Source organism: Pollicipes pollicipes, unplaced genomic scaffold (genome assembly GCF_011947565.3).
Source record: "Pollicipes pollicipes isolate AB1234 unplaced genomic scaffold, Ppol_2.1 Scaffold_3447;HRSCAF=4054_pilon_pilon_pilon, whole genome shotgun sequence".
In the NCBI taxonomy this organism is placed as follows: domain Eukaryota; kingdom Metazoa; phylum Arthropoda; class Thecostraca; order Pollicipedomorpha; family Pollicipedidae; genus Pollicipes; species Pollicipes pollicipes.
This window is the reverse complement of record NW_023596297.1, coordinates 20,777,477-20,796,112: the sequence shown is the minus strand read 5'-3', so window position 1 is coordinate 20,796,112 and position 18,636 is coordinate 20,777,477. Positions and strand designations below refer to the sequence as shown.

Below are 18,636 nucleotides of genomic sequence, written 5' to 3'. Positions count from 1 at the left end.
TAAAACAATGTCGCTCGCTCTCAATGTTCCCATTTTCACATGGGGGCCTGGAAATTAAACGGCCAACATTTGGTCACGTGCATATCAATACATGCCATGGCTTTGGTGAGGGGACAGGTCATGTGACCCGGGTAGTTTACGTGTGCGCACGCTCTTAGCGGGAGGTAGCAGGAGATTGGGTGGCATAAAAATTCGATAGATTTGAAATTGTCTTGGAGCACGAAGCAATATTGAGCGATTGAAGAGATCCCGGATCCCTTCCCCCAATTGAAGGGAAAGGAGTCATTGAGGAATAAAGTCTAAATTACCTCGCAGGCGATCTGATTGTCACGAGAGAACGCCAAAAAACATCACGATAACGAAACAAGCAATGAGCAAAAAAGGACCATTGGTACTCGAACAGAGCAGCGTTCAGGACAGCAACGTGCCCTGAGCAATCAGTGTGTCCCGCGACGTCCAAAGGTCTCCGATAAAATATCTGCTCCTCGATGGTTAAAGGGTGTGTCCACCTTTGGAGCATATTTTAAAAGCATGCTTTGGTAAAACTTCAGGATCAGTTACGTCTAATGATAGCACTGGGTGGTGCCACAGCTGCACTGTCAATACATAGTGAGGAGATTAATTTTGATGATTTTTCAGACCAAATCAAGCTGTCAACGTTTTGTTAGAGCATACACTTCTTCCTCCCTTGGTAGCCCCAGACTGAAGCCCTAGTTCGTGACGACTGCAGTTGTCGCGCCTGCCGTCGTCATGACGACGGCATTAGCTGCTAAGGGCCGTTGCCAGCTATTATGAGGTAGAAGCGCCACTTTTGAGCTGTTTTATCCCACGCATTGCGGGCCTGCGGACATAAAAGTGGAACATGTGCTGGTATTAATTACGTCATTCAGGCCTGTTGCTTTCCATGTTTTCGAGGGGAAGAGCCTTAAGCCCCCAACGCTGACCTGAACCCGCTCAATGTTCATCTCATCACCCAATGTATATGTGCAAAAAGGGAAAACTGGTCCAATGAAATGCAGCAAGTGTCGGAACTGGTGGCATGCTAGGTATCTAACCGCACCCCTATCAATATCATCATTATCATTGCGACATCGCCTTCAAGTGGGAGGTCATTTTCCAACATAAAACAATTTTGAAACCATCTAAATGCATTTTATTCTCAGTCGACATCAGGGACGCAATCGTAGTGGCCGAAGCCCGGGGAGAAATCAGGATTTGAAGGCAAGTTAGATCAGCATTATAAGCTCAGTTCCTCCAACTGATTTTTAACACTGACATCCCTGACGACAATTAAAGGAACGTTTGTGATTGGCTCAGTGGGCGGCGAAGGCCATTCACCGAGGGCCCTGCACCCCAGTACCGGATAAATAAAGTACCAGTGGTGCGTCAATTATATACCAGTGGCATTTAGATTATATGCCAGCGGTACTTCAATTGTGACAATGTTGGATATTGTTGGAAGACCGCAGCATTGCCTTCGACGATAAGATCTAAATGCGGCCGCAACTCCACTGTTCGAGATTGATTTGAATTAAAAGTGACTTTGATATCAGAATCGCAGTTTGCATTTGCATTCACATTGTTGATAAGCTAGACTGCGTGCAGGTAATGCTGGTCAGCCAGGGCTCTGCAACAGCTGTACCACGGGACAGTCAAAACATACTGAGAAAGCCTCTGTAACGGCTGTACCACGGGAAAGTCAAAGCATAGTGAGAAAGCAACGCGTCACGCATAAGCTTCCGGCTGGCTTCAGTGACATCCTAAAACGATCAAGGTGCTGAACAATTAAAAGGCTTAAGTTACTTTGCACACCTGAGGCACAGCGCTAATCGCCAGACATCTGACTGACTCAGAGCGGCTCAAATGAGACATCGAGTTGTCTGAAATATTTGGGGGCCACGGTGGGAGAGAATCTGACTGAGACAAATCATACCGAAAACCTCCCAAAAATGTTGTTTCCAATCTCAAAACATGTCGATCCTTGTCCTGATCCGTGTCGCCAACTGTGTCTGGTTGGCTGATGCAAACGTAGGTCTCCCCTATTTAGCTAACCTCAGCTTACTGTGGCGGTATGTGTGCAAACCAACGACAGACATTTAAACAAACTGTGTTAAACAAGGCAACCTGGCTGGCTACGAAGTCACCTTTCATATATCGAACCAGCCCCGCGTTGAAAATACTTGTCCGACGGTCTGCGGGCGGCGTCCCAGCGCACAAACAGGCCGAGCTCGTGCACCAGGTAGTGTCCTCAGCTCACGTTCTGGTGTCTCGGCTGTGAGAGGAGCCAGAGACGAGCCAGAACCGAGCTGTCGAGCTGAGCTCGCCGGCGGTTACAACGGAGCTGGTCGGGCGCGTCCTGTAGTACCGAGCCGGCGCCATCTGGCCTAGTCGTCGCGAACAAGGCACGAGCACAACACGGAGGACTATTTCTGGAGTGCGCGTGCCGGATAAGTCAAGATCAGCTGTCTCCTAGTTTTTCTTTCGCTATCGGTGCTTGATTTATCCTGTTGTGAGCAAAGCTGTGTGGTTTATCGCATGATTATTTCCAATTTCACCTTGCTGTTCGTCTTATTTACCTTGACGATTGTCCTAAACCGCTTTTTCGACAATATGTAATGCATACTGGTAAAACTGCCTGCATACATGCAAACATACACACGTACACAAAAACACATACACGCTCATACATACATACACTCATGCATGCATACACGCATGCATTTCCTTTCGCATACAGCTTCCTGATTCGTTAAAAAGCGGTGAGGTTGATGCGTAGTCAGAGACCCTACTCCACCCGGAATCATGATACGCGTTTGCGTGCGCCGAATCGTACAAATTGGCCGAGGCGGTAGCGTGATTACACTGTTTAGCATCATTAATTGAATTAGAAAACGACATGGGTAGTGCGGCAGCGGACGCTTTTCAGGATGGTGGCCTATGGCGACATGACCTGAAAACGTGACGTTTCAACGATGTGACCTCACTTGGCTAAGCTTGTGACGAAAGGGATAACTTTGCAAGTTAAGGCTGCTGCTCATTTACCACGACATTTCGCACGCTCTCGTAGAGTCGTGTAGCTGGTTGATTGGACCAGAAAAAAACGCTTGCCTTGTGGCGGAAAACCCAGGCACCAGCCGAAAGTGTAAGGTGGCAAGCATTGGCACCTTCTGTGTGCATTGGAACTTCTACGAGGTTTGTTTACGTCGCTGGCTGGAGCCATTTGCCTAATTTTGAGAGGTTAGGAGTCATCCATGAAATCAAAATAAAGCATATAGACGAATGTCTGCTGTCATCGAGTCTCTGCATAGGTTGGATCATGGCTGAATGGCGATCAGAATGGCTGCGATTCAATCGCTGAGTCGCCGTTAGCTGAAACTGAAAGTCAACATCTTTCGACCCGACGAGTGAAGTGGCCGGGCGGCAAGCCGTGAGCGGCTGTTGTTACTCTGCTCCTGGCGCTGTCCCGCGGCTGTTGTTACTCCTCTCTTCGCTCCACTTCCGTCCCCCCGCCTCAACAGACACCCTCTGCCACGCATGCTCCGCTACCGCGCCTCTGCCGCTTCATCCCCTGCTGCCGCGCACCGGCCCCGCAAGCCGCTGCTCCAGTACCCTCTTATTCTGCCGCCCCTGGCTCCGCCCCAGCCGCTGTACCCCGGTCCCTCACCCCCCGCTGTCGTACCCCAGTCCCTGCTCCGGTGCCCCGCTCCCGCAGCAGCAGAGCCCGGACGTCCGCTGGCGCGGCGGCCGGCCGCGGCGCCCTCCGCCGCTCGTTAGTCGGGTGCCGGTGTCGCTCGGAGGTGGACGCGCCGCCCGCAGCCGTGTGACTCAGCGGTGCTGCCCCGTCGCCCGGCCGTGTGCGCGCGCCGCACCGTGGGAAAGCCGCCGGCAGCGTGGGAGCATGACGGTAGGTGGCCGGCTCAGGTGCGCCGCCGCCCGGTATGTGTTGGGGCGCGCGGCGCAGCGGGGGCGGGGAGGGTGTTGGTGTGCCTGGTGACGGGTGATGGAGCGGGGCGCCGGGCGGGAGAGGAGTGGGGGGGGGGGAGGGGGGCTCGTCTCCCGGCGACGCCTCGCCACGGGTTTGATCTAGAGCGGTTCGCCAGTGCCACGCGGGCTGTTTGTTTGAGATATGTCATCATCTGTATTCACCATGGGCGCACTCTTCGCAGTTTGGTCGTTCGTGGAAGTACTACGATAATTCATAACACGTGGACGGTAAACTCGGTATTTCTCTGACTTTCCGGAATGGACGACAGGCAACGTTCGTGATTTGTCAAGCCCTGCGTCAGCTATGATAGGAATTCGGAACGCAGTATAACGATTGGCAAACGGTCTTATGTCAAACGCTTATTAGAATACATGCTATCGAGATGGGCTCTCTTAGTAAGGTGACCAGGGCTGTATCGACGTCTCTCCTGAGGGTGAGGAGAGGGAGGGGACGAACGCGAGTCCTATGTCGCTATACACCACGTGCGTCATGAGGTGGATGTTAGCATGTCCAGAGACGGGGGCCGTCTCCCATCTGCAGTCCGCCCTGCCTCCCACCATCCTTGAAGAACGCGTTCTCCGTTATCTCGAAATTGAACGGGGCGCCTCTAGTGCCATATGGACCTTTCTGTGTTTGATAGTCTCAGCCATGAGCGGGCTGCGCTCCTAATGTCTGTATTTCACCTCAGCCATGAGCAGGCTGCACCCCTGCTGTCTGTATTTCACCTCAGACACGAGCGGGCCGCGCTCCTGCTGTCTGTATTTCACCTCAGACATGAGCGGGCCGCGCTCCTGCTGCCTGTATTTCACCTCAGCCATGAGCGGGCCGCGTTCCTGCTGTCTGTATTTCACCTCAGCCATGAGCGGGCTGCGCTCCTGCTGCCTGTATTTCACCTCGGGCATGAGCGGGCCGCGCTCCTGCTGTCTGTATTTCACCTCAGCCATGAGCGGGCCGTGATCCTGCTGTCTGTATCTCACCTCAGACATGAGCGTGCCGCGCTCCTGCTGTCTGTATTTCTTCTCAGACGTGAGCGGGCTGCACTCGTGCTGTCTGTATTTCACCTCAGCCATGAGCAGGTCGCGCTCCTGCTGTCTGTATTGCACAACCTTAGCCATGAGAGGGCTACGCCGCGGCCGTACGTGGTCTGCTCAGGAAAGCCGGAAACTGCAAGCAGCGCGCCGCTGCTTGCAGTTTGCTTGCTCAGCCCTCCTATATCTGGGGCTGCAAGGCCCATCAACTCGGTCCAGGACTCTCCTCAGCTTTGCGGCAGGTCGCCCTGGGCAGAGTTGACCTGGACCCCGAGTATGAAGCGGGTCATATTCGTAGTTTTCAGGTTTGGGACAGATTTGGGTTACGTTCGGTGCTCAGCAGGCTCAACCCCAAGCTGATTAAGTAAACCACATTGGTGAGTCACGACCTTGGATGGAACGTCGAAAGTTTTCAGGTTATCCATAACATCGGGCTATTCTCACCAGCTGCAACGTGATTTTATCTACCCAGAACCCATGCCCAGCCCCTGAGATGGATTGCAGAAAAATTTTTACTCCTCCCTACGGCTATATCGCAATGAATGCTAAACTAACCACGTTGCCTGTTGAACATCCGGTCTCGTGCATTCTGTTGCACTCTGCCAAAACGAACAGACCATTCAGCGGCCAGGCCGCTCTGAGCGCTACCACGCATCACGTTACAGGCCGGCAATCTGGACCGGCTGCCACAAGTTGATTCAGCAATGCATGCACTCGAAGTCCACCTATCTCAAAGAATAACTGTCTCCCCTCCCCCTCCGCTCTAGCACGCCTCGCGCGCGGCTACCGTCTCTCCGCCGCCCGCGCCGCCGGCCACACGGCGGCTGCCGCGCCGGCCACCCGCTGGCCGTTACTGACGCGCGGCACGCGCCGCCGACATTCAAACGGCCGCGTGCCGTCGGCAGCTGCCGGCGGCGCCGCTCCCCCGCCGCCGCCGCCGCTGTGCGGCTGCCGCGGCCCGGCGCGTCCGCGCCACACCAGCTGATGGCGCCACACGCCATCCCTCGTGGGTGGCAGCGCTCAGGCTATGACGGTGGGAACGCAGGTTCTGCCGCACGGAGGCCGGAGGGGAGGTAGGGCCTGCTTGACAGTGTGACGCGGCCTTGTGACGTGACGTCGGACCGTAGCGGTATACCGCGGATGTCATTCGTGGAATAAGTGCTACGCCAAGCAAGTGCGCTGGTGGTGTCACCGTCCAGACTCCGGCGGAGGACTTGTGGGATTTAACCTGACCCCCACATGTGCCGTGTCGTTCCCACACTCGCCCGAGTCTGATTTGAATCTGATGGCTTGATTCAAGATTTGAATCAATCTTTCTTTGCGATTAGTGTTGGTAATGGATTAATATTTTTAACTTGACTGCAGCTGAGATTATTGTCAGGCTCCTTCGCTCAGGAGGGAACGTGAGATGTTGATGGCGTAGCAGCCGCTTTTCTGGATATTGCAGTCACGTTCTGAAGATGGGCAAAAAACGAGGTAATAGCCCATCATATCGAATCGCATCGGTGAAAATATTACGCACCGTTTGATCAAGTTAAGCTGGCTTCTTTGCTGTGTTACTATGTTCTCGAGCTGTTATGCAACGTTTGCGCTGCCTGCAGTGTTTGCACTATTTGCACTATTTACACTTCGAACCCTGCAATGCTTTCTACGTATCCATGCAATGCAGACGGTTCTCATCTGTCCTGAACCTTCTGCCAGTGAAACCACTTGGTGGTTTCGATGGGATTATCTGTTTTGCGAAATTACGCGCTTTTAAGTGCTTCATGTTAGCGGCATTCCTTGAATTCAAATCCCGTCGATCCGACTTCGACGAAGTCGGAATCAGTCATGCCGATTGGCTAAATCATGAGGTAACTATAAGCTTTATTTGGAAAGGTTAGATCAAGCTCTGATTTAGCTAATGCTTGTTTCGATGTGAAATCGATTCGGAGCAGGATGACATAACGAAGCGCAAATGTTCTAATAAGACTGGTGCATGATTTGTGATATCCCTTGCACGTTCACCAGTCGAAATAAATGTATTGTCTCAAAAAGCTGCAAAACGCGTTCAGACCTGTTCAGAAGCTTCTCCGGTTGCTTTTATAAGAGCTGTAAGGTGCTTACGCACTTAAGTAAGCAAAAGGGTGCCTACGAATTTTAGGCATGCGCGCATTTCAGGGCAGATACTTTAAGATAGCGTATTTTACTCAATTGTAATGAAACTGGACCTAACACGCCTTTTTAACACACCCCTATTTTTCTGGAACGAGGACAACTTTTGCTTGGAATGAACAGCTTTTCCAACCCAAACCAGCGCAGAAAATTTGACTGCTGGCTCTGTTAGACGCCATGCCCCCGCCAAAGCCCCGTAGCGCTGTGGCAGAAAGCACGGGTGGTTGGGGATCCAGGGGAGTGCCCCGGACTCTCCCTACCATTCACAACGAAATGCCCGCCGTGCTTAGCAAATATTTTCCCTAAACAAACTGTAAACCCCACTTCTTTCAGTGGTGGGGATTTCAAACCTCGGCCTATTACTGTCATTGTTTGTGTCGGTATGACATCCTGATGTCACACAGTGACCGTGTTAGCACCGGCAAAACGGTCCTTGAGATCAGACGTGCCGCAACGTTCTAGATATGTAACTTCTTTGTCAGCAATTCGGATCCTTCCGGGGTCATCGACATATGACGATCAAATGATGTGATGATATTATGATGTGTATATATACCTAAATATTTCTCATTTGCCTAGCTTTTTTATTTGCCGACGTCACATAGCCTGCTCACTGTCACGGTATGTATCGTTTCTCTAGAGCTTTGATAATTATGTCATCGTTAAGTCTCTTCTATTTAAGACGACCCGTTATGTTTCTGGTTATGTGCTTCTTTAGGCGGTCATGTTCTTATCAGACATCCTCATGCTTCTGGGCTGCGGCTGTGTGAGTTCGCGGGCGGGGGGCACACGCTCCATGCGCCCCTGTAAATTTGCCGCAGTGCCCGCACGTGGTCTAAATGCCATAGATTACTGGTTCTGGGGGCTCGAGCTCTCAAAATTATACAAAAGTACCACCCGTGAGTGCGCCACCTGGTAATGAACAGCATAGGGTGTCAAAATAGCTAGAATATGTACGCGATACACACCTATGCTTCGTGAACGGCTAGTGTGACCTGCAGGGAAGAGGACCTATGATGGCCCCAGGAATGCCTACACATGGCTTGGAATACTCCTGTATTGCACTGTTATGCCCGTCACGAATTTCAAAGTACTCCCATGGTGCTGATATCGTATGTACGCGTGCTTCCCATTACCAATCTCGGCGTGTGCTTTGTGCCTTGGCTGCTGATAGATGCAGTTTCACGACAGTGCGCGAACAGGGGCTGCCAGCAACAAGTTATTTCTGCATGAAATATGCCAAATGTCACGGCATACGTCACTGATCGATCGAGCTGTATTTTGCAAGCACTCAGTAATCCCTTTACGTTGCAATAGATTTGTGAAGTTTTGGTCTCTGCACATTATGACAACGTTTGAGTCCGAAGCGTTACGTCCATGGTTAAAGCGTTGCAGATCTTTGTGGAAGTCTCCCCTATTCCTTTCTTACACGATGTTTGTCTCGGCGCCGCACGCCCTTCGTCTCAAATCACCAAAACATCGTTAAAACCACTTTGAAGTAAACAGACCTCGTATTTTTAGAAGCGATGACAATTTGTCTTCGGAACAGGGGTGACAACTCTTTGAACATTTTAAGTTCCAAAACATCTGGCTTGCACTGTAGCCTAATGTTAGATTTTGTCAAACTGCGTGGGCCCAGGCCGCCACCGCCACCACTGGATCTCCAGCCATGGTTTTAGGAAAATCTAGGCTTAATTTTGTCATGATAGACTTGACGGTGCGGCCGCAAAGGCACGACGCATTGCTTATCTAAGGTGATAAAATATCCGTTGTTAATCAGAATTTCTCGCGCGTTCTACGAAAAGGAAATCAAACTGTATCGTGGTTTACCTTTTAAAGCCGGTAGCCCCGTCCAGCCCGCTTTCATCCAAAGCACGGCTCCCATACCTGCCGAGGCTCCGGGGGTCCCGTGGAGGCGAGGACCGGGGTCGGCCCTGCACCCGAGTCCTCTGCGTCGACAGCCCGCAGCGGGGCCGGTCCGATTTCGCAGAGCGGCCTGATTACAAAAACAGTGTGGCGGCGCCGGATCAGCGGCCGTCGTCGCGCCGACCGGTCTGCGCCGCGGCCGCGGCCCGTTCCCACGGTGCCAGCTTCGGCCGGCGGTGGATAGATGGCACCACCGACTCCGCGCGCCGTCGGGAGCGTGGGAACGCCGGGCGTCTCGCCGGCTGTAATTGCAAACATCCTGTGCGTCGTGTGGTCTCACCCCGTTGAGAGGCGCACCGGAAGGATGCTGGCCCGGCGAAATGACGGAGGGGTCCGAGACGGCGCGCCGGTCGGTCCTAAGCACAGATGGGATGGGCCGATTAGCGCTACCGGAGGTCGTCCGGACGCCACAGGGCAAGCCATCACTCAGTGGTTGCCCGGGGACGGGTATCAAGGCGGGGAAACGGAAGTGATATTGGTTTTACATTATGCGATGCAAACTAAACACTGATGGGTGGCAGAACCAGAAGCAAGATAGAGAAGACGCGCAGTGCAGGGCGGGCCGTGAGAAGGGAAATGGTCATGTAGGAGCGTCCTTATTATCGTATTATGCGATCACGCTAATTATTCGTAGTTTCCGAAATGAGCCGGCGGTCAGGTCTTGTTAGGTCTTCCAGAAGCGTTCTTGGCGTACGTGTTGATAATTTGAATGTGGTGGAATGACGACATTTCCGATAGAGCGTGTTAGTGTTTTTTCATCAAAACTTTCGGTGCATTCATGAAGTACAGCGCCAGGCCGTATTATCGTGCTCACTACGCGATCTCCAGTGCTAGAACACTCAATTGAGCTGGTGTATCACCAGCGATACACCCAACCCAGTTCAGTGACATACCGGGGAAATGGCATGTTCAAAAATTCATAACGTGTTATTTCGTTTGTGTCCTTCAATGCGAGAAGAGTTTCGATTGTCGGGATTTCCATGTTTTTTCTTGCCACGCAAACACACACAAGCACGCACGCACGCACACATGCACGCACGCACAATATATATATATATATATATATATATATATATATATATATATATACATTGACAGAAACATAAACCTACAAATTCGCGGGAGGTTTAAAACGGTAAGAGCTTAAGTCAATCTAGGTATAAATCCAACATATTTTGATTAACGTTGGGTTGTCCACTGCGTTGACGACGAAATCAAAACGCATGCAGAAGGAGAAAAAGTGACAACAGCTTCAACGAAACGGGCAGAAACACGTGACCGAGCTGGACTATTCGATGGACATTGCATCATCTTTCAAAACAAGCGAGCGCATCGCTCAGGAAATCATTCGAGACAACGTGTCGCGCGCCAGCGGGACATATCACTATCAACTCGCCGCCTAGTACAAGAAGAAAAAAAGCAGGCAACCTTTTCGCCAAATACAGTATGACGGCAAACATAATTTTTAATTGCACCAAAGCAGTTAATCGATTATATTTGAAGGTTCGTAGATTGTAGGCTGTGTGGGACAGACTACGCTGGCATCATAGAATGCGTAGAGGTGAAAACATGTCACAAATGAAAGCAAATGCAAACATGAAAACGTGCATATCAAATATGTATGGTGGGGTCAGCTGGCAACTGACAGCTGGCCATTGTGATGGTCAGTACTGCATGGGACGGCAGTGCCCAAAATCGGAGGGAAGACCCCTCGGCAGCTCTTGATTAAATGTAAAACGAAAACAAAAAGAAAACTACTTGTCGGCACATGAGGAAATGGCATCGCATTTAAATTGGATTTAGAAATGCGTCATTCAGATTGTCGTGGTAAGCAGTGTATCACAATTGGAACGCCCTTTATTAGAGTCACAACCCTTCCCTCCATAGCGTTAAGAATAGCTTTCAATGAGATCTCTCGGCATTGCACGGGGAAATTGACACTTGCCTGCTTTTTTATTATTATTTTTCCGGGATGCAGTGCGTAGTAAACAAGCCCAAATAAGAACTACCCTTAGTAAAATAACCAGCAACGTCACTTGATGTTTGTTTGTTGGCGTGAGGTCAGGAAAGTCGTCACTGGAGTGATTTTCAACTTCGGCGTAAAATTACCTCCTTTTATGAACAATTCGTAAGGTAAATATGACCGAACAAGATGTCAAAAGGAGTTCTGTTCGCGCATGCCTTCACATGTCATTAGGGATTACAGGTTACAGCTACTCGCATGTTAACGGTTTAGTCAGTGATGACACTGTATGTTTAAATCTCTCCTGTGCATGTTTTTGTCATTCATATTTTGAAGCAAATGCAAATGCTCCTCATGATTTCGACGCTGCATGACAATGCACTGATAGGCCAGCAGCAACGAAAAAAAATAAATTTGAGTCACACACATGGACAGTTTGCTGGTCCTGCCCATTCGTGCTGCACCTGTCTTGTTTTTATTCGTTTGACATTTACGCTGCAATAAGGACTTCTGCAAAGCTATTGTCAGTAGAGGCCTGGCAAGGACTGCAAACTAAGGACTGCAGATGAGTGCAGAATAAGAACTGCAGAGGACTGAAAACTAAGGCTGCAGAGGGCTGCAGTCTGAGGACTGCAGACGCCCGGCCCACTTCTGGCGTATTGTCTGTGGCGCGCTCTTTGATGTTATGTCGAGATACCGGTCGGCGATAAAATTACTGGTCGGGAAGACAAAGACGCCACTGCACAATCAACCTTTGCATCATTATCGAATACTGGATTCACAATGTTAAAGATGTCCTTTGTTGCCATGGAAGTTTCATAGTCCAGGTTCTTTGATCACTGCTATTTAAGCATCACCACTGGTGTAAGTCAAATCACGTGCGTTAGATGACACTGGCATGCCATTTCACGCGCACGTTATGCACAGGTCTAAAATTAAGGGAAATGACATAATGCAGATTGCACCTCACTTGATACTTGCGGGGTCATGCTGGGTCAGCTATGTGTGTGGCGTAACCTTGACTTCTTCTATCATTCATCAATTAAACAGCAAGGACATTATTGGCGCCATACTACCAATGCAGTTGGGTGCCCAAAGCTCAAACAGCAAAGCATCGTCAAGCTTTGTCGTAAAAATGGTGCGCCCGCAGGCTCGTTGGCGGTGAACCAATCGCTATAAAACAACTAACTTGCTGCGGGGATGGCGGCGAGGCCTTGGCGCGGATGACGTCAGGCGGTGTCTGTCTCACGGGTGAGAGCCAAGTCGTCGAGCATTTTGATTTACATTTTCCCATCGACATCTTCATATTAAAGGGAATGTTTTACGTTTGAAGATATTGAAGTGGGCATCACATTTGATGGAAAAAACGCATTTGTAACTATTGGTATAGTTTGAAGTAGAAAAGAATTGCTCTAGACACCGCAATTCTTCTCTTCAGTAAATATTTTCCTCGATGCGTCATTGTTTAATTACGTCATCGCACCTTGCACAGTATTGATTGAGAGCCAATTGACGGCCGTTGTAGCCGGCGATCATGCTCACAAACGCCAGATGTGAACGCCTCGGCAATGACATTTTTCTTGACCTTGATCGCCGCATGGCTTATGGAATGGCAGGACTTGAAAGACGTTATCATGACGTCATGAATGCTAAGGTGACTTTGAAATACGCTCCCCGATATACCTCGTCCCATTTTCACGGGCGTGCAGCTGAGAAACCAGGGAGGCTTAATTCTTAAGAAGAACAGGATTATGAACAGCACCGAAAGGTCTTCAAGATGGATATTTCAGTTCAAAGCACCAAATGAATGCGGAACACTCCCTTGAGGTTTCTATTCGACAGGTAAAATTGTTTGGTCATAAAGTGTACTGAACAAATGTTTTGGTCGCCGGTAGATAAGCGCAAGTAACTATTGTCGAAGAAACTGAAGAGCAGGAATCGGAGCAGGGTTCTAGTCCCGGAGACCCGACGTGACCACGATACGAGGCCGACACCAATTGATTGAGGAGAAAACGGACAATCGCACTGGAGAGAGAATCCAGGGGAGGGGGCAAAGGGACTGTGCCGTCCCCCCTCCCCCAGAGTTCCTGAAACCTTGATTTGCCCCCCCCCCCCAAACGGTGGGACGTATGCTGCGTATGACTTACATTTGCGTGGATGCTAGGTCATACATTTTTTTGTGATAATCGGGTAGATTACTAGTTTTGGTTTTGTTGGGGCAGTCAGGTGTGGAAGATTTTCCCTTTATTTGTGGAAGATTCGCGAGGGCAAAATGGTGCAATGCACCGCGCCGCGAGGACACAGCCTACGCAGCTGCGAAGACGTTGATCACGCAGCCTTGACAACGTGTGCCATCGCGGAGGCACGCGATAACCCGGCGTAACGCGACAAAACTCCGCCATCGCGAAGGCACGCGTTGTCAATGCAGCTTGATCAGCGGATCTCGTTTGTTGTTTCACGCCCGCGATGTTCCATGGCAAGCCGCCACGCCCTCGATAAAGGCAGACGCGTCCGGCGCAAAAGTGAATGGCATGACGTCATATACTTCCGGTACGAACGGTATCCCGGTATCCCAGAAATGGACGCGGGTCATGAAGCCCCGCTTCCGTCTCTCGCCTGTCATGCTATTGGTGGAATTTATAGACGTAATGTGACTAAAGCTAGAGTGTTGAAAATATGTGGCTGACATCCACCAGTTTTGAGACTATAGTACTGGCTTTCGTTCGATAATGGCGGACATTAGAAAGCATTTTTAAATAGAGATTGGTGACTACCCTTTGTGATTTTTATTTATCAGCCGGATAACAAAAGTGAAATTACAACAACGTGTGCTTAACATTAACAAAGCCGGTGCGATATATTGTGTGATGAGCGTATGCGTAGGGGTGGATACTATGAGATGGCCTGGTACGGGCGCACTGGGGGTTCTAGGTTCATGCCTACTATTTATTGATATCAAGGTCGTTGGCAGATGCTAAATACGTCTAAGCCATTGAAATATAAAAGCAGGGAACGTGCGGTTTGATGAATCCCTCACATTATTTGCGGCCCGATCGAATTACATTTTCTTGCGGCGGTGGCGAAACTTCTTGGATGAATAAGTCACTGTTTCAGGTTTTTCGAATTCGGTTGCGTTACGATTATTTTGCATAGGGAAATGTTGATCGCGTTTTGGTAATACCTTGATCTATATCTGCAATGTTTAATGTGTTTGATATCCTCTGCTCCGTATATCTCTGCATGCATTTGGACGATAACGTGTTGGCATTGATCAATTGTTCGGTAACTATAGCTATATTGTAGATAAAGTGATAGAGTGTAATTAATAAATTGTTCTTATAATAATATTCCTCCTTTGTGGATCCTTCATCGTGTTGTTACTTTGGGTAGCGTTTCACACGTCTCTCCTCTCCGACCTCTGATCAGTTAGGTCCGAGCAGTCCTGTCCGCGTCGGAAACTCTAAGTCTAAACGCACATTCGGCAAGGCCGAGGGGACGCTAACCTGACTCCGAGCTGCCATGGCAGGGGAACGGTTAGTGGCTGCGGTGATGTGCCAAGCGCGCCGTGAGCTCCTGCCCGAAACAGCAGACATTCACCCAGTCTGGGGCACAGAAGGCCGAGCTAAGCCACCTGTTCTAAAGCCTGGTAAGAATTGTTGTGACGCGTACTCGCAGCCCACGATCGTTGCGGGTCTAACGTGAGTAGTTCATTGCTCTTATTAAGGGAAGGAAAGACCTTGAGCTCTCGGTTTTGCGTCACTATGAGTTCAAAGTTCCTATGTTGGGTTAACGGCCTTTAATGTGCTCATCCACTCTTACGGATGAGCACAGCTCGAAATATTGGTTGCCGTCAATGAATCGTTACGTAGCATTACAACGTCGCTTAGCCAGTACCTTCTGGTATGTTGAAGGCCGTTAACCCAACATAAACACTTTCAACTCATAGTGTATTTCTGGTGGATAGTTAACACGTCATCACATTGACATTTCGGGAAGTGACTTAGCCCGCTGTTCTGTTGACCGGGTGCCTCAGTGATCCGTTAATATCATCATCACACCCAGCCTACCGGTCACAGATTAACCTGCACCCCACACACCAGGGGTGGAAAAGTGCCTTTTCTGTCACCGACGAAAGTTGGCGCCGTCTAAATTATCATCTGGGGCCAAATCTTTCAGGAAACCGTCGCAATAGAACTCTAAATGCGATAAACCACAAAAACAAAGACAATTCAAATGGAATGCGGCATAGCCATCCACCAGTTTTGTTTCGGAAGTTCATTTGCAGTATCATTGAGTGGCTATGAAACACTGAATGATGGTTGAGGCTAACCTAATAGAATTACCAGATAAAGGCATGCTTAACATAGCCAGCCTAGAGGCGGGTAGTATCCTTTTCAGTTTAGGATGAGAGGGATTATGCCTCCTAAGCAGGGATGAAGTTCAACTATTTTAAGATATCATTTTTATCCGTTATGTTTCGTTATTCATGATTTTTAGGGTTCAGACCACAAACTAATTTTGAGAAAGGACACCACAGGTTCCCAACTGTGAAAAGGAGCCGCGTCAAATCTGGGGAGAAAGCTGATTTAAGTGCATTTCGGAGGAAGGCTTAGCCATGCATTTCCTCTGCGCATTCCTCCGCTCCCTGCCTCACCCCTATGTATTCTTGAAAAACTGCATCCTCTGTGGCCCTACATTCACCTGGAGACAATATCACTTTTGGTTTTGTGACGTCATCGTATATCAGCTGGAAACGTGGGCGACCCTTCACTATTTCTGCATAATCGTTACCAGTGCCGAACTTGTCCTTCCTAACATAATCCCAACTATTTAGAGCAAAACCCACGCAACGTTGGTTATGGACGGATGCAAACATTACCGAACACCTCTGGCACCTTGATTTAGCTTTATATGTAATCTGATGAAAATTAAAAGCATTTTATCTCACGCCTGTCCACCGATCAGTACGCTAACTCTGAGGCTGCAACGAACAATGTGAGAGGCCTGCGCCAGCGATGCTCGGCGTCTTACCTCAAAGGCCGCTATCCCTCTCAGCAGCAGGAAGCCCCTGATGGATCCTTGACACGTGTCGCTCCAATGTCCTCCGTTTACCTCTGAAGCTACAGCTTGGGTATCCATAAACAACAATCCCCCTAAATCACGAGAGCTTTTTAACGCTGTTATCTTAAAAAAAACTGACGATTAGCTACATTCTTCTGGCCAGTCAGCTTCTCACGACATGTACACAACTAGCAGCAGCCCACAACCTCGCGCTGAACCCAATGCATCACTGCGTGGCGAGCATCCGCGCCCATCTGCTTCAAATGGCACGACGCTTTAAAACGTTGCGTGGCAAACTGATCACATTCGTCGCAAGATGCTGCGGCCAACTGCGATTCTTACGACTAGTAATAAGCCTAGTTATCTGGTATTTTATACTGTTTAGTATGTAGAGTGAATCTTGGCTGAAAAATCTGCAAAAAGCAATGATTTGAGGGGCATTGGAAAAGCATTGTGCCACCACTGATCTGTGACGTCAGCGCAGATATAGTATAAGCTGTGGTAAATTTCTGTCACCAGCTAAAAACTATCCTGATTGAAGCCACCATGTTTGGCAGCATCGTATGGCTCAACCTCTTCATATAGCAAAAAGTTAGCGTTTCCGCATTTGCTCTGCACATGTTTACACCGCAAGCGTTAGCGAGTACAGACCAATATTAAGCTTTGAGTTTCATCTAGCTAGCTGGGAGAGGCTGTTGTAATATATTACGGTATGTTAAATCTGTTTAATTTGATTCATTTTCGCAATTCTGTCACCAATTGGTTCGCAAAAGTCTCAGCTTTTGTGACCGACTATATCCGGTAAATCAGAGGCTTTTTCGCCCCTGCAGTCGTTCCACGCGCAACGCGGCGACGCCTACATGCATGTGTAAAAGCATGTCTGAGCGTGAATGTGACAGACACTAAGCGTTTTAAATGACATCCTGCAAGGACGACCTGCCCCCCAAAAAATTATGGATCCGCCCCTGATTGTACTGACAAAGATGTGGGTATATGCACACAACCGGTGACGTGCACTGGGGTTCAAGATGTTGCTACGTCGCGTTGTGGGTGCTTTGAAATATTGTTTCGAATAGTTTTTCATTCTCATCATAGTCGTCACCATCATCGTCGTCGTGATCATCACCATGATGTACGTCATTACTGGTATTATTGTATAATTGTTATTGTTATCATCATCATTATTATTATGAGTGTCAGCTGTTTGATTGATTCCTATTACCATGAGTACTTTTTATGATTACTATTTGTGACGTTGTTATTAATGCTAACGTTATTGCTTTGGTATCATAATCATCATCACAGATCATCACACTATTTTATGTAAAGTCGGCTCATGGGCAGACAAACGTAAACCAGGTAAAACGAGCACCGGAGACGAACAGCATCACCATGATGTACCTCATTACTGGTATTATTGTATGATTGTTATTGTTATCATCATCATTATTATTATGAATGTCAGCTGTTTGATTGATTCCTATTACCATGAGTACGTTTTATAATTACTATTTGTGACGTTGTTATTAATGCTAACGTTATTGCTTTGGTATCATAATCATCATCACAGATCATCACACTATTTTATGTAAAGTCGGCTCATGGGCAGACAAACGTAAACCAGGTAAAACGAGCACCGGAGACGAACAGCAAGAGCGAGCCACAAACACATGCGATAAAAAGCACACACATCGCACAATAGAGGAAAGCGGAAGTGAGAACTATGGGACTGCTTGGCAGACTCATCCGAAACAGGCGTTTCTGTGATGCGTCCTCGATGTGCTCGGACCAGGTAGGTATTTCGCAGCACGAAGGAGTGGTATTGCGGTGATCGCCTGGCTCTTATTTTTGTCTTGGGTAGATCAAACGCTTTGCGCTGAACCCTTGGTTGTTGATTTCTCACCCGCTTCTCACACCTGATTTCTCACGTCCTGATGTAAGCAGCGTCACCAGCGCCGGAGACGCAGACGGCGAGGTGATCGTGGGATGTGTATGCCATTATGCCGTCTTTGCGCTGAACGACATCTTGCATGGATCTCCAGCTCGGTACACAGGTCTGGTGCGACCTCTTCGTGACGTTTTGTCGTGGTTCGTGCGGCACAGTTGAGGGGAAGCTTTTGGAGACGCTGTCTCCGAGTGGCTCCGAGTGGCTCCGAGGTCTCCCTAGATGGGGGTGCGGGAAAAAAGAGAGGAACCCACTGGGTTTGCCAGCTCGTCTCTGGGGAGACGTTTCTCGTGCTTTATATGCAGAAACAAAATGCTATTGCAGTTAATCAATGCACGACAGTCAATGTGCTTTGCAACCAGAAGAGGTAAAGATGAAAAGCAGCTGCGGGGTACCACGTATGCATTTTGAACTCCAGTTTCTTTCCTGGCGGTGATCGATCTTCAATGTACCAACAGGTACTGGACACATAACACTACCACGCAACGATGGTCATACTATCAATGCTCGATGTTTCAAGGCTTATTCATAGTACAGCTTAGAGCGCCGAGTCATTCACAATCACGGGTCAGCA

General features: G+C 49.1%; 1 protein-coding gene across 1 annotated transcript; it reads right to left on the bottom strand.

Annotated features, from left to right (window-relative positions):
- Positions 1-4,650: 4,650 nt before the first annotated feature.
- On the bottom strand, positions 4,651-5,100 carry LOC119092273 (golgin subfamily A member 6-like protein 22). Its single transcript, XM_037215244.1, has one exon. It carries the CDS (start codon positions 5,098-5,100, stop codon positions 4,651-4,653), a length of 450 nt encoding a protein of 149 aa, XP_037071139.1.
- Between the last annotated feature and the right edge of the window lie 13,536 nt (positions 5,101-18,636).

Excerpts from the sequence above, each read along its gene's own strand:
- LOC119092273 (XM_037215244.1), bottom strand. The coding sequence starts at position 5,100 with ATGGCTAAGGTTGTGCAATACAGACAGCAGGAGCGCGACCTGCTCATG.